The 14,316-nt window shown below is 37.1% G+C and overlaps 5 protein-coding genes across 7 annotated transcripts; 2 read left to right on the top strand and 3 right to left on the bottom strand.

Annotated features, from left to right (window-relative positions):
* Positions 1–185: 185 nt before the first annotated feature.
* Positions 186–1,999, top strand: LOC108061699 (uncharacterized). Its single transcript, XM_017148026.3, has 5 exons — positions 186–317; positions 375–452; positions 1,007–1,550; positions 1,618–1,826; positions 1,885–1,999. Exons 1-5 carry the CDS (start codon positions 276–278, stop codon positions 1,933–1,935), a joined length of 924 nt encoding a protein of 307 aa, XP_017003515.2. The 5' UTR covers positions 186–275; the 3' UTR covers positions 1,936–1,999.
* LOC108061695 (micronuclear linker histone polyprotein) lies at positions 1,820–4,762 on the bottom strand. The gene is made up of 4 exons (XM_017148020.3): positions 4,744–4,762; positions 4,375–4,507; positions 2,314–3,929; positions 1,820–2,253 (listed from the first exon to the last, which is right to left on the bottom strand). The coding sequence occupies exons 2-4, from the start codon at positions 4,502–4,504 to the stop codon at positions 2,080–2,082; spliced, it is 1,920 nt and encodes a 639-aa protein (XP_017003509.2). The 5' UTR covers positions 4,505–4,507; positions 4,744–4,762; the 3' UTR covers positions 1,820–2,079.
* A 221-nt stretch (positions 4,763–4,983) lies between these two features.
* On the top strand, positions 4,984–9,163 carry Klc (kinesin light chain). 3 transcript variants are annotated; one of them, XM_017148023.3, is made up of 6 exons: positions 4,984–5,058; positions 6,493–7,119; positions 7,848–7,968; positions 8,028–8,507; positions 8,577–8,882; positions 8,942–9,163. In XM_017148023.3, the coding sequence occupies exons 2-6, from the start codon at positions 6,518–6,520 to the stop codon at positions 8,957–8,959; spliced, it is 1,527 nt and encodes a 508-aa protein (XP_017003512.2). In that variant the 5' UTR covers positions 4,984–5,058; positions 6,493–6,517; the 3' UTR covers positions 8,960–9,163. The 3 variants fall into 3 exon arrangements, with proteins under 3 accessions (XP_017003512.2, XP_017003511.2, XP_017003510.2); XM_017148022.3 differs by having other exon boundaries at positions 5,025–5,127; XM_017148021.3 differs by lacking the exon at positions 4,984–5,058 and adding an exon at positions 6,292–6,367.
* Positions 9,164–9,207: 44 nt separating this feature from the next.
* LOC108061700 (alpha- and gamma-adaptin-binding protein p34) lies at positions 9,208–10,485 on the bottom strand. The gene is made up of 4 exons (XM_017148027.3): positions 10,344–10,485; positions 9,848–10,044; positions 9,525–9,783; positions 9,208–9,464 (listed from the first exon to the last, which is right to left on the bottom strand). Exons 1-4 carry the CDS (start codon positions 10,402–10,404, stop codon positions 9,283–9,285), a joined length of 699 nt encoding a protein of 232 aa, XP_017003516.2. The 5' UTR covers positions 10,405–10,485; the 3' UTR covers positions 9,208–9,282.
* A 191-nt stretch (positions 10,486–10,676) lies between these two features.
* On the bottom strand, positions 10,677–14,051 carry LOC108061698 (protein ABHD18). The gene is made up of 7 exons (XM_017148024.3): positions 13,761–14,051; positions 12,531–12,798; positions 12,028–12,140; positions 11,826–11,964; positions 11,677–11,766; positions 10,912–11,621; positions 10,677–10,853 (listed from the first exon to the last, which is right to left on the bottom strand). Exons 1-7 carry the CDS (start codon positions 13,850–13,852, stop codon positions 10,730–10,732), a joined length of 1,536 nt encoding a protein of 511 aa, XP_017003513.2. The 5' UTR covers positions 13,853–14,051; the 3' UTR covers positions 10,677–10,729.
* Between the last annotated feature and the right edge of the window lie 265 nt (positions 14,052–14,316).

Below are 14,316 nucleotides of genomic sequence, written 5' to 3'. Positions count from 1 at the left end.
GAGTCATGGAACGCGGAATGGGAACAGGTTGCGGAAATGGATAAGGTATGAGTAAACAGGTGTTTTAAATATTTAACAAAATATTTATTAAAATACACAACAATTTTCATCAAATTGGGAGTTTTTATTTTACAATTTTCTTAATTTTTCCTGTTTTCTGAAAAAGAAGTATTTTATCTGTCCTGTCCAATTTTATCGGTCCAAGTACCATCACTATTGAAAGTCAAAAACTTCAATTATTTTGTTTTCCCGAGACATTCGTATTTTTTATTGAAATGGCCGATCCCAACGTACCCAGAGGACCTGCAAGCTTGCAGGTATTTCAATTGGATACATATCTATTTAAAAATCATTAATATAACTCTTTTCTATAGAATGTCCTTAAATACGCGGTGAAACACCACGATCCGGAGGTTGAAGTTCCAAAATTGGACGAAACTACAGATGCTGAGGTTTGTTAACATTTTGAGCTTTAATTATAATTATAATTAAGTTCATCGCTGCTACTAAAATTTTATGGGAGTATAGTAACTTGGCAAAAAACTATAATCATGACCTAAGCAGTGAATCAGTCGAATCATCTGGAACTTATTTGTCCATGTGCTTCTCTCAGGTGGGATTTTATTATTTGAGGGTATTTCTTTCTGATTAACCAAAGTATTTGAAAAAAGTGTTTTGTTTTTTATTATTTATTATTATTTTATTTTTTTTTTAGCATTTATTAAAGCTGCCATCTCTTTGTTGACATTTTAATCATATAAAAAAAAATTTAATTCATGTAAACCATATTCTAATTATTAATAAACCAAGTTAGTTAGTTCTAGTTAATAATAAACTCTAATATAAGTAGGGACCTACATATTTTCATTATTCTTAATATTGTTTTTGTGACTAGTGCATTAATTTATAAGGAAATCCTTGTAGCACCAGGAAATAAAAAAGAAAACAATAGATAAAATAAACCAATATATTTTTCAACTCATCCAACATTCTTATGTTTTTCCAGAGAACTCAATTTTTGGCCGATGCATTGAATGCCATGCAAGTGGATACTTCGGCGGCGCTGAAAGCAGCCCTAGTCATTTTGAACAGTGAAGAGGCCAGCACAGATGACCAGATAGAAAGCTTTGATGTCATAAGGAGCCACATCGACGATATCGACAATGCCATTTCCCTGGTGAAGCTGGGCGGAACGACAACACTACTTCGCTATATAACGAGTGATGCGGATAGCGAAGTTCGAGCTTTGGCACTCAATACGGTCGCCGAGGTGGGACAAAATAATGTATTTTGTCAAAACGCCCTGGTAGAAGATAAAATCCTACCCGTTCTGATAAAAAACTTGAGTGATTCCGATCAAAACATAGTACGGTGTTCCTTGTATGCAATATCCTCGCTCGTCCGGAACTTCCTGCCTGGATATAATGAATTTAAGAGAATAAAGGGTATCAGGGCTTTGATACCCTGTCTGAAATCAACAAATTTAAGCGTCTACGTAAAGGCTGCTTTCCTTATTGCATCCTTAACGTCAGTCGATCAGGCTATCAGAGGTATTTGTGAATTATTTTTATTATCATCTAATCACATCTAATCTTAATCGTTGATTTTACCTTGCAGATGATTTTGTCAAGGAGGAAGTGTTTCCTATTCTAGTGGATAACCTAGCCACCGTTGACGACTTTGATATCAAACAAGAGGCTACTCTTTTCGCACTATCGTCACTTTCACTGAAATCAGACTTGAAACTTTCTACGGACAAACGCGAGGAAATCCTGTCAACGCTCCAGCAAATGATTTCCAAAAACAAACAGTCGGAAAATTGCGAAGTAAGGTTTTAATTTATCTAACGCTATATATCATATTTCATACCTACTTTATTTACAGGACATGGTTAACCATGCAAGAACTATTGTGGACAACTTAAATGCACATTAAGGGTTAAAACAAATAATTTTGTTCACATTAATTGTAAGCTAAATAAAAAATTGTTTTCAGTATATATCTAATTTACAAAACTTTTAGGGAAACACATTGCTGTGTTTTTAATTTTGTAACAATTTATTAATTTCAATTTGTCAGTTATGTTGGCAATGTGTCAAAATCTTCTCCGACTGAAACGATCGGAACGTGTTCCAAATTAACTTCAATCGGATTGTCGCAGAGCCTATTCCGTTTCGCAAATATATTCCAATCCATGACCTGAACGGCATGCAGACTTTCAGCCTCGTTGTGATGCCGCAACACCATGGATTCCTAGATGAAATAATAACAATAAATAATCTCAATGAAAATATATTCTGTTGGTAAACAAACCTTAATTTTCTCCCACTTATCATCGACGTCTTGCAACCAGCTGAGTAGCAATCGTCCATTAAATCGGCAGCGAGCGCTCTTCTCCTTTTCGTCCTGCTCTGGTGTGATCAAGTTGTAAACCTCGTCGTCCTTTAGGTATGTGCAAACGGAATAGGGAGCCGGCTGGCCAGATATGCTCCTGGCAGCCTTCGAGTGAACTCGTATTATCTCCTGCTCAACGTTCATGCATAGCTTCTCCCGCTCCACGGTGTGCGCTTGGATCAAGTTGCGTCTGGCCTTCTCCTGGTCCTGATAGATCCTTTCCATGGCCTGCGGCACAGTGTGAGGAATATCTGGCGTTGAAGTTTCCGCATTGCGACTTAATAAATACGATTTCTTCGTCAGCAGATAGTCGTTGTAGCCCTGCGGAGGTCTGGGCTTCACCGGATACAGGCTCTTCCACTTCTTTTCGATCTGACGCCGGATGCTCAAGAACATCTGAAAGCCATTGGTGAACGGATGGTCGTGGGGGTGGGATTCTTCGGAATTCACTCCCGAATCGGCGGCATTTGAATTCTTCGAACTGTCGTCGGTGTTCTTCGGCCGGATCTTTCGCTTCCGCGGATGGAGATCCACGTTGGAGGGATTTATCTCCTTCGAAGACGAAGTCGACGACGTCGAAGGGCTGGGAACATTGGCGATTGTCTCCTGGTCAAACTGATGGCCATGCGGTAGCGGACTAGAAGTCATGTTGCCATAGGGTAGCTTCACATCCGCTGGATCGTTGGCATGATTGGATGAGGCCGGCGATGGGGAACTGCTCTGCATTTGCGGGGAGGAGTTATTGGAACTGCGCTCCAGACTGGTGACTCCAGTGCGATGAGAGCTCCGCAGAACCCTCAGATTCTTCTCGTCATTGAAGAGCTTCACGTTCTTGTCGTCCAGGTTGGCGGAGCAAATGCTGTTGCTCTTCTGGGGACTCTCGTGTGGACTATTCGATTGATTGGTTATAACCGTGTCGATGGAATCGCTGTTGGAGCTAACCACATAGGGCAGGGCCGCATTGCGGGAGGCCGTCACCTTGCCGGTCCTCAGCACATTGCCCTCGGTGTCGATGGAGCAGTTCTGTTGCGGGATCACAATCTTCAGTGGCGGCACCTTGAGTCCTCCGTTGTACAGGCTGTCGTTGCTCTTGTAATCATCGCTGCACTCGGTTTCGTTCTCGATATCCACATTTTTGCTTATCTCCGCCTGCTCCTTTTCGGCACTCGAGGCGCTACTTTTGTTTCCCGAAGGGGATCCCTTCGTCGTCGCTAGCTTGGAGCCTTTTTCGACCCTGGAGGCGAGTTTCAAGGAGGCCCCTTTCAAGTCCTTGCCATGCTCCGAGTCCTTGCGCTTCTTTTTCTTCACGTCCTCGCCAGATTCCTCGTAATCCTCCTCTATGTCTGAGTAACAACGCTTGGCCGCCGAGGTTCCCTGATGATTCGAGTCGCTGTTTTTACCATCGTTGCTGCTTTCCTCCGCTGAAGACTTGTCTTTGGCGTCCAGGACCTCTGGCTTCTCGTTCAGGCAGCTCTCGTCAGTCTCTGCGTCTCCTTTCTTGCATTCATTCTTCTTTAAGTTGGGGCGGGATGAGTCTGCAAGGACGAGAATCTTATACAATACATTTGATGGCTGTGTGATTTAGTTTGGAGCAATATAAAGTTAATAAAAACGGGATCATTTTTAAATTTTCTAATAGAAATAGCACATTTTTACCTATTTTATATTTATCTACTTTTAGTTATTGTACTAAAAATTTAAATATTACATTTTGAAGATTCGAAACCAGTTTTTCGGCTACCTTACTTTATTCCTGTTTTACGTGCGTAGAGAATCAGATACATTTATGTACATATGTAGAAGGTGTAGTACCATTTTTATATGTATGTATGTAGCTGAATTCCCACGGCATGAATTGCAATTTTGGAAGCAAACTTAAAAAGTCCATGCCAATGCGGGGCATTCTAACTAATCCTTATTTTATGGACTTAAAACACATGCGAAAAACAAAGCGTTTCTCTTTACTTTTCGTATATTTACCTGTCGATGCTGAAGTCATTTGAATAAGGAGAGCCATTTGTTGCCTTTCAGACATGGGCGTGTTTGAGTTCGATCTAGGTTGGGTAGCTCCTGTATTAAATCCTGTCCCCTTCGGTCTTGGGGGTGGCATACTCTTTTGTTCGGTTTGTAAAAATTAAAATATAGAACAAAAACAGAGACTTGTAAAAGTCTTACAAAATTTAATACAAAAAGAATAGTAGGACCGTCTCTTGAATGCAAAATTATGCCGGCTTGCGAATATAATAAGTAATGTCTTTTAAAATGTTATAAATTTAAAACAATTAAATTAAAAAATATACTTATGTATTTTAAATTTCATTTTTTTTACTTAGTGAATTTAATTAATACCTCCACTTCCGTTGCCGTTTTTAAACATTATATTAATGTCTATGTTTGTTCTAAGGATCATGATTGATATATTTTAAAACTATTTTTTATGGTTAGTATTTCTTGCTTCTTTACATTAATTACTTAAGTTTTTTAATTAGTTCTGTATTTTATAATATATTTATTTTGTTGTTTATATAGTAGGGTGGTCGATTCCACTTTGTTCCACCTCTTGGTGTGACCACTGGGTAATCTGCTATAAATACCAAACCGTAAAAAATCATCTCAACGCCCCGGCTACGGTCACTCTCGGTTTTATTTTAGAAGTGTTGCAGTGTAAGTTATTTTTATAAAAAATCGTTGTTAAATTCGGATTTTTAAGGAGTTTGTACAGTTATACAGCTGGTAACAGACAAATAGTTTTAAGGGCTCTGCAAGATAATTTGCATGGCAATTGCAACTGGATTTTGTAAGCAAAATTCTGTTCACGCACACAGAAACATATGTACTTGTGCGTATGTGTGTATGTTGCAAGTAAATATAACCACGGCTGCCACTTGAAGAAAAGTTTGTGCTGGAAAATATGATCCATTTAACATAAATAATTGAGTCCGATTGGAAAAGTACCCTATCTGCGTCTCGTGTGGCCAAAACAAACACAAATTAGGGGGCCTTTTGCCGCCCACTTCTCCCTTCTTATGACGAATTTGGAATCGAATGTCTAGTGCACCGAAACTTTATGTTTATGTATTAATGGATTTAATGTACATAAAGTGACTCACTTTTTTAATACGCTGGAATAGAGTGAGCTAGTCGAGGGTGTTGTAACCCCATTTGTAATATTATTGCCCACTGCTTGGAGCTTTTCCGGCTGAAAAAGGCAGAAACTTTGTTGATCTTGATAAAGAATCGAGTGATCCCGTCATATTCGACCCACAATCTCTTTTTACGCAATCTTAATTTCCAATTCGAAAGGCGTGTGACGAAAGACAAAGATAATGGAATAATGCCATATAATAGCAGTATTTAGTTGTAGACTATTTTTGTGATAATATTTGCAACAAGTCTATTAGGGTATTAATAGCTTCGGTCTGTAAAGACGAAACTCCTTGGTGTTGATGTAAGCAGCTATTTTTCGCTCTTTGTTTTTTGTTTATTGCATGACGCCAAGTGTAATTAACTTTCGCCGCAATCATAACAATAATAAACGATTTACTAAAGCATCGATACTTTTTACCAGAGTGACATGTTTATGTAAATTTCACCGGCCAAGTTGATAAATAATAAATAAAGGAAAAGCCCTACAAGGACATATTCGATAAAAATCGAATATATTGTCACCCCCTATTTTCCAATTCCTATACTACAAGTTGTGTAGTTTAAAAAAAAAAAATTAAAATTGGCAAGAATAAAATAAAATTCAGCTATTCTAAAGTTTTTGTTTTTTACTTTTTGTAATTTCTTACTTTATTTAAGTTATCGCAAATACGAATGTAATAAAGCGGGAATATTCGATTTCCAACCCCCTTTTTTAACGTACATGCGCACTATGAATTTTCTTTTTCATCGTATTGATTAACGCAGCTTGAATCATTTTATACACGGTTAAAATGATTGTCTCCAAAGCTATAAAATCATACAGGCTGTAAATCACATTAAATTCCTAGATAAACACTTTAAAATTACGATATCATTCATATTAGTGCACTTAAAGATCACCAAGGTTTGTTTAATCCCATTTTAACGAGATTTTTTTTATATATTTTGCAGACAAAAAATCGAGAAAATCGGCAAAATGACGCAAATGTCGCAGGACGAAATAATAACCAATACGAAAACAGTCCTCCAAGGCCTCGAAGCCTTGCGAGTGGAGCATGTTTCGATAATGAACGGAATCGCAGAGGTCCAGAAGGACAACGAAAAGTCGGACATGCTGCGGAAGAACATCGAGAACATCGAACTGGGCCTGAGTGAGGCCCAGGTGATGATGGCCCTGACTTCCCATCTGCAGAACATCGAGGCCGAGAAGCAGAAGCTCAAGACACAGGTGCGCCGGCTCCATCAGGAGAACGCCTGGCTTCGCGACGAGCTGGCCAACACGCAGCAGAAGTTCCAGGCATCCGAGCAGCTGGTCGCCCAACTGGAGGAGGAGAAGAAGCACCTGGAGTTCATGGCCTCCGTGAAGAAGTACGACGAGAATCAGGAGCAGGACGACACGTGCGAGAAGTCCCGCACCGATCCGGTGGTGGAGCTGTTTCCCGACGAGGATAACGAGGACAGAAACAACATGTCGCCCACTCCGCCCAGCCAGTTCGCCAACCAGACTTCCGGCTACGAGATTCCAGCTCGTCTGCGAACTCTGCACAATCTGGTCATTCAGTACGCATCGCAGGGAAGGTACGTTTCGTCGATAAATATTATTTATTTTAAACTCTTAAAAGTTTTATTTTATCATTTAAATGTCCCATGCAACCATTTCGCCAATTCGACTGTCAAAAAAATTGTTCAAATGGAAAGTCTTAATAGTATTTACCATTATTGTCCAACTGTAAATATTTTAAAAATAATTTTTCAACTTTATAGTCATTTTTTCATTATTACATTTATAGCACTAATTATATTTTATCATTTAAATGTCCCATGCTACTTATAAACTTGAACCTCACTATTTCTACTGTCAAACAAACAGGAAAAATTGTTAAAAAGGAAAGATGTATTTAAAAATATTATGAAACTGCAAATATTTTAAAAATAATTTTTTACTTTTCGAATTTTTAGAAGTTTTATTTTATTGTTTAAATATCCCATGCAACCAGTTTACAATTTCTACTGTCAACAAAATTGTTAAAATGGAAAGTCTTAATACTATTTACAAATATTATGCGACTGTAAATATTTTAATAATAATTTTTCATCTTTGTAGTCATATTTTCATCATTACATTTATAGCACTAAATATATTTTATCATTTAAATGTCCCATGGACTTATAAACTTAAACTTATATCAAACAAATTTTTAAAAAGACATTCTTTATGGTATTTACAAATATTATGCAACTGTAAATATTTTAAAGATAATTTTTCAACTTTATATTCATTTTTTCATCATTTAATTTATATCCAGATACGAGGTAGCCGTTCCCCTCTGCAAACAAGCTTTGGAAGATCTCGAAAAGACAAGTGGCCACGACCATCCCGATGTAGCAACAATGCTGAATATTCTGGCCCTCGTGTATCGTGATCAGGTACGTCGATTAACTTAATTTATACAATCGTTAATTAAAAACCTCTTCATGCCATTCAGAACAAGTATAAAGAGGCCGCCAATTTACTGAACGACGCTCTGTCGATTCGAGGAAAAACTCTGGGCGAAAACCATCCAGCCGTGGCGGCCACGTTGAACAATTTGGCCGTCCTCTACGGCAAGCGGGGCAAGTACAAGGATGCCGAGCCCCTTTGCAAGCGTGCCTTGGAGATCCGAGAGAAGGTCCTGGGCAAGGATCACCCCGATGTTGCCAAGCAACTCAACAATCTCGCCTTGCTCTGCCAGAATCAGGGCAAATACGACGAGGTTGAGAAGTACTACCAGCGAGCTCTCGACATCTACGAAACAAAACTGGGTCCCGATGATCCCAATGTGGCCAAGACAAAGAATAACCTGGCTGGCTGCTATTTAAAGCAGGGAAGATACACCGAGGCTGAAATCCTCTATAAGCAGGTCCTGACGCGGGCCCACGAACGTGAGTTTGGAGCGATTGACAGCAAAAACAAGCCCATTTGGCAGGTGAGTTTTTGTGTTCCCGTTTGGCAAAGTAAGTTTTTGATATTTACCCTGCAAAACCCTAATTTCCAGGTGGCCGAGGAGCGTGAAGAGCACAAATTTGATAACAGGGAGAACACTCCATATGGCGAATACGGCGGTTGGCACAAGGCTGCTAAAGTGGATTCCCCCACGGTGACGACCACTCTAAAAAATCTGGGAGCACTTTACCGGCGTCAAGGCATGTTTGAAGCTGCCGAAACCCTGGAAGACTGCGCAATGAGGAGTAAAAAAGAAGCCTACGATCTAGCTAAACAAACAAAGGTCTCACAACTGCTAACATCAAACGAAAAGCGACGATCAAAGGCAATTAAAGAGGATATGGATTTCTCGGAGGAGGTAAGACTTAAATCTTTGATACCTAACTAACCGATTGACATTAATTTTTATCGTTGCAGAAAAATGCGAAACCATGAAAATATTATTTGTTCATCGCCCACAACGGAATCTTTATGTTTATGATTGAAAGTTAACAACAAACACACACTTTATTTATTCATTCCTTAATATACATAAGCTCTCAAGCATACATTAGCAAATAAACAACGTTTTATACCTTGTTAATTCGTCAAAAAATATGTACCGCTTTTAATAATAAACCAAATATATTTAACATAAAAGTGTTTCGTGTGTTTGGCGGTGGCAAAGCAGTAAAAACTTTAAATTACGATGGAATTCAACTTAACATTTATTAATGATAACAAACAGTACAATAAGTTTGCCTATGATAAGTTTTAAGTTAGTCGCTATCATTGTCATTTAAAATTGAGGAAACAATTCCAGCAAACTGCTCGGCTCTATCAAGAAATTGTTCTCGAGTGAGGCTCGTATCATTACGTAAACTTTGCGCAGTGAGAAGTAGGTTTTCAAAGTCTTTTAGTTGACTATCGAATTCTTCAGAACTCATTTCCTCTTTGTTTTCTGAAAATAAAGTATATGATCTGATTTTGCTGTTTTATTTCTAAAAATATTTGTACGTACCAGAACCAAACTTGACATTGGACCAAACTACATTTTTTAAACCTTCTACGACTTCCTCGTAGTCTTTTTCGGGTTCATCTGGGTCACTCTCATTATTGCTTTTCAATGTTATTATGTCAAAAAAGAAATTGGTTTGCTCCTTGATTTCCCCAAAGGATAATCCACTTTCTTCACCTGAAGTAGAAGAAGTTAACAGAAATCCCAGTTGGATCTGTTCATTTTTTGCTAACGTCTTGGGAATAGTTTCAATGAACGAAGTCTGCAAGATTCATATGTTTTAATAAAAGTTATACGATTGTTCTTGTTGAATTTAAATAACTTACATCTTTGGAGTCAAAGTAAATGATTAACGCTTCTGTCGCCTGAAGAATTTTCTCAGGAACGCTTTCTAATTTTCCAGAAAATGGAATTAAATTTATTGATGTGTCGTAGTACTTGGTTTTAATAATGCATTTGTAACAATTCAGTGAGCACTCCGTTGAAGTGGACTCCTTGGGTTGATCCACTTCGGTGAAGATGTCTGTAACAGAAATCAATTATTTAATGGTGAGTATCAATATCATAGAAAGATTATATATTTTTGAAAATATAACTAATTCCCATAAAATCTCTGTCATTTTATTAAGTGAAATTAAAGCCAAGATGGCTCATTTTAATTAGCATGATTCGGCGAACTTAGCTAAATAAGTATTACTCACAACTTTGATGTTTTATTTTAATAAACAAACCAACAAAGCTGTGACAACGTGAGAACTCACTAGCCCCTTATTCAAGGAATATTAACTAATGTTAGTAACTTATTCAATTCACTACTCATACTTTCGACTATTTCCATTGGAGTCGTTGCTCCGTAGGATAAAACCAAGACGACCGGATCCATTTTATTAAAATTTCTTTATTTATTTCAGTCAACAACAAAAAAAGCTAATTTGCAGTGTGGCCAAATCTTAACAGTGCAAAGTTCCGAATGGGTAACAAGAAAAAGCTCAGATTTATACTAACGAATTTATATCGTTATTTAGTTGAAAAATATTTTAAAAATTTAATGATTTTGCATTTAGTTTTATAAAGTTTTCATCTATTTTAAATTTTTTGCTGCCCATAAAAAAATAAATGTTTCCCAATACTTCTCCCAATTAAAATGAATAAACCTCTACTTATATGGCAACATATTCTTTATTATGTTTTTATTTTCTAACTTATTATTACTGAATATTTTTGTCAAACTTTTTCAACAATTGCTGGTAGGTTATATCACATTTTGGGACCTCGCCAATGTCATTTTCATAGACCTTCTTGGCCCTTTCGAAAGCCTCTATGATGCAGGACCTAAAGAAGCAATAAATAAATGAATCTATAATTTTTACGAAGAAAAAACTGTACCCACCTAAATAGTTTCTGGTGCAGGACGTAGGCGCTAACATGACCAGCATCCAAATATCGCACTTCCGCTCCGGGCCATATATCCTCGAGGCTGGAACATCCTTCCCGCGGCACATAGGCGTCCTCCTTGGCACACACCGCAATTATTAGAGAGGTATCGAAGGGAACCGAAAAGTTCTTCAGGTGGGTACACTCATCCATCATGCCACGCATAAACTGCAACGCCTCCCGTTCCCACCAATTCGTCTTGGTTATATCTATTTTATCCGACTTGTTTTGCGCTGAGAGGGGCAGAATGAATTTCATGAGTTTTGTCAACGCCGAGCTGGCATCCTTCGAAGATCCTTCCGTTTCGATCGCAACCTTTTGACTGAGCGTGTCCTTAATATCTATTGTCAGATTGTCAGAGTCCAGTTTTGTGTTCTTCAAAGACTTGGATAAGAATATTGAACTTTCTTCCTGGGCACATGTACCCTGTGTCTCATACTTGTCGCCGCAAGTATTGCTGTTCTCGTGCTCCTGGATCTTTCTCGTATCACTAATGTCTTCCTTCAGCTCGTGCAGAGATTGGTTGAAGTTCTGAATAAAACTTTGGCCCGCTGAAAACGCATCGTCTATCACAGTGACCATTTTGGATAGCCGTTCTCTATACTGTCCATCAGAGAAGTACTGCGTTTCCAACATGTCCCAGTTGATGGATTGACTCATGACTCCCTAAATAACATGGATTTAATTTTGATTCGATTAATCTATATTATTATACACTTACGGTAGTAAAAACAGCCGAAGCGGTGGACCAGGATAGGCATGGTACAAGTACCAACGGCTTTGGCCAATTCGTCGCAGCTAGTGATGCCATCTGAAAAATAATAATTGTTTCTAGAAATCCCTTAATGCTTTTCACGAGTATTAACTTACATGTCCACCCATTGATAGTCCAGTAACGCCCAGAGGACCGAATCCATTCCTTTCACACCAATGAAAAAGAACAAGGCACTCAAGGATGAGGCATCCACCCATCACAAAGATATCGGACACATTATGCAGGTTGGATCGTCTATTTAAAATTAGAAATTATTATTAAACAGAATGTTTGTTAGTCAGTTACGTTAAGACTTACGTTTGGTCATTTGGCTTTCTTAGACCATAAAATGGATTTTCTAGTATTATGGATCCAATGTTGGCATCCTTTAGAAGCGGTTTCGCTATGAAATTTCTTCGCCTCCAAAAGAACTGAAAAAATTTAAAACTTTACTTAGTGGAATTAGAAAACGCCTAGATTTTATGTCTTATGTTATGAAAATATTGTTGAAATGGTCCCAAAACAAAATTATTTTTTAGCAGAAATCAAAAGTAATTCAATCTTTTACCGAATGGATGACTCTTAATTTCAGGGCAAACAAATAGCATGATGTAAAAAATTGAGGACAAAATGAAAAAGTTGAGAAAAAGCTTAATAAATTGCACAACTAGATAAAGAAATGTGACAGAACTGAAAATGTTTATTCTTGTGGGACCCACTTTTTACTAAATGTTGATAGGCCGATCGCCTGACATCGGGCCTCTATTGAAAGTAGACAGACATTATTCGGTTCAAACCACGGATCTATCAATGGTACTCACATGATCACCAGTTCCAGCCAAATGAATGCATACCGGCTTGTGCTTTTCATTTTTCCACTTGTTAGGGATCAACAACTGAAAATGCGCCTGTTGCGATTCCTTTGGAACAACTCCGGGTAAGTGTAACTCAAGGGGCGTTTTAAATTTGCCTTCTATCAGGGTGCTTTCTGCATAAATTTCTTTTTTTGTAATTTCCACCGGATAATCACGAGGTACGAGCTTGAAACACGATTCCCTACTGGATATTACTTTACGGAACTGAAATACTCTGAAATAATTGTCGTAAAGCAATAACAATTAATATGGGGTTTAATCATTCAAATATTAAACAAATTTATATTGGTATTGATATTAATTTTTTGAGAAAATAAAACGCATGTTTAATTGAACTTCAGGAATCGTTTCGAATTAAAATTTGGAATTTTTAATCTAAAAAAAAACGATATTTTTTTAAATTTGAATATATTACATTTTTATTAAACTATCTTCTCTGCCGTTAAGTTAACTTCCCACTAACCTGTACGTGAGAATAAAAAATTGTTGTCATATCCAGTGTCCACTGGTTGAAGGGTACTGAAATGTAAATTAATGATGGCATCGTAAAACGAAAAAGAATACATCCCGTATAAAAGTCAAATTTTATATAATGGAACCACACCTTTTTTGATAACATAGTATGATTATCCAAATAAATATAATTTTCTGAATGATTTAACAGAAAATGTTAGCCTGAAGTTCAATAAATTACCGAGTTGATAGGATTATTATTAACTTCGTTATTATCAACATATTCTTGTTTAAATTAGTGATAACATAGAGCATTCACATGCAATCATAATCTGTATTAACGGCTATAAAGGTTGAGTGCCCTCTGATAAAATTAATTGTGAAAGGTATTAATGACATGTGAGATTTAATTGTAATTCTTAATTTAATAAGTTAGTAAAGTTCGAATAGATAAATGAAGATTCAGAAGTCCGTAAGAGAGGACTCCAATAATTATTTACTTATAATTCTTGATATCATGAGACACCAAAATATCAACATTTATTCTAGCCCTTACTATAACTAAATCGGATCTTGTAAACTAGTTAAAAACAACATACCAAAGTATAAACTCGATTTCTATAGTTTTATACAGCCAAATAAATAACCTAAACCAGGTCAAATTATAATAGTATTACGTAAAAAATCAGCTAATTTTTGTGATTCTTCTATTGAAACACTTACCTACGCAAGTTCTCAGGCTTTCCCCATCCCTTTTCGAAGAACCTCGTTATCAGCATTCGTCGATAAAGGCTATCTAGTTTACTGGGAGGCATTTTCGTTTACACAGTAATTCACAGTAATTTAAATTAGTGAATTTTCTTGCCCTTGGCCAAAAGAATAATAAACAATTCGGCTCCTAGAGATGGGACTTTACACTATCGGCAGCTGGGTGGCAACGTCCATGGTGGTGGTGATAAGACTTGCAATTTAAATATTTTAAAAGTTGTATTTTTTTTTTACTTTTTTTGCAATGACTGGCAATATAAAAAATAAAATAGGAATTTATCTAATTTAAAATTGATTTTTATGTCAACGTCACATTTTGTCATTGGTTTGGAATGGTGAAAAGCGGAGTTCGGAATGGTGGAAAATGGAACAGTTCAAATCTATGCTACCCCAATTTATAAAATTTATTTATTTAGACAATTTAGAATTGTTTAATTATAGCTTTAAAATTCAAGCCCTTGTAGCTTTTTGCGCTGAAAAAGAAATATATGCATAGAAACCCAAGTTTTTC

Source organism: Drosophila takahashii, chromosome 3L (assembly GCF_030179915.1).
Source record: "Drosophila takahashii strain IR98-3 E-12201 chromosome 3L, DtakHiC1v2, whole genome shotgun sequence".
Lineage (NCBI taxonomy): Eukaryota > Metazoa > Arthropoda > Insecta > Diptera > Drosophilidae > Drosophila > Drosophila takahashii.
Note: the sequence above shows the minus strand (reverse complement) of the source record. Positions and strands in the feature narration are given on the sequence as shown.

Coding starts and splice junctions, on each gene's coding strand:
- LOC108061695 (XM_017148020.3), bottom strand. CDS start 4,504: ATGCCACCCCCAAGACCGAAGGGGACAGGATTTAATACAGGAGCTACC. Junction 3,930..4,374: donor AATGACTTCAGCATCGACAG/GTAAATATACGA, acceptor TCGTCCTTGCAG/ACTCATCCCGCCCCAACTTA. Junction 2,254..2,313: donor ATAAGTGGGAGAAAATTAAG/GTTTGTTTACCA, acceptor TATTTCATCTAG/GAATCCATGGTGTTGCGGCA.
- LOC108061699 (XM_017148026.3), top strand. CDS start 276: ATGGCCGATCCCAACGTACCCAGAGGACCTGCAAGCTTGCAG. Junction 1,551..1,617: donor AGTCGATCAGGCTATCAGAG/GTATTTGTGAAT, acceptor TTTACCTTGCAG/ATGATTTTGTCAAGGAGGAA. Junction 1,827..1,884: donor AACAGTCGGAAAATTGCGAA/GTAAGGTTTTAA, acceptor CTTTATTTACAG/GACATGGTTAACCATGCAAG.
- LOC108061700 (XM_017148027.3), bottom strand. CDS start 10,404: ATGGATCCGGTCGTCTTGGTTTTATCCTACGGAGCAACGACTCCAATG. Junction 10,045..10,343: donor TCCAATGGAAATAGTCGAAA/GTATGAGTAGTG, acceptor TTTCTGTTACAG/ACATCTTCACCGAAGTGGAT. Junction 9,784..9,847: donor TTTACTTTGACTCCAAAGAT/GTAAGTTATTTA, acceptor TGAATCTTGCAG/ACTTCGTTCATTGAAACTAT.
- LOC108061698 (XM_017148024.3), bottom strand. CDS start 13,852: ATGCCTCCCAGTAAACTAGATAGCCTTTATCGACGAATGCTGATAACG. Junction 12,141..12,530: donor TGGCTGGAACTGGTGATCAT/GTGAGTACCATT, acceptor AAATTTTTTCAG/TTCTTTTGGAGGCGAAGAAA. Junction 10,854..10,911: donor CTGCACCAGAAACTATTTAG/GTGGGTACAGTT, acceptor TTGCTTCTTTAG/GTCCTGCATCATAGAGGCTT.
- Klc (XM_017148021.3), top strand. CDS start 6,333: ATGATTGTCTCCAAAGCTATAAAATCATACAGGCT. Junction 7,120..7,847: donor CAGTACGCATCGCAGGGAAG/GTACGTTTCGTC, acceptor ATTTATATCCAG/ATACGAGGTAGCCGTTCCCC. Junction 7,969..8,027: donor CCCTCGTGTATCGTGATCAG/GTACGTCGATTA, acceptor CATGCCATTCAG/AACAAGTATAAAGAGGCCGC.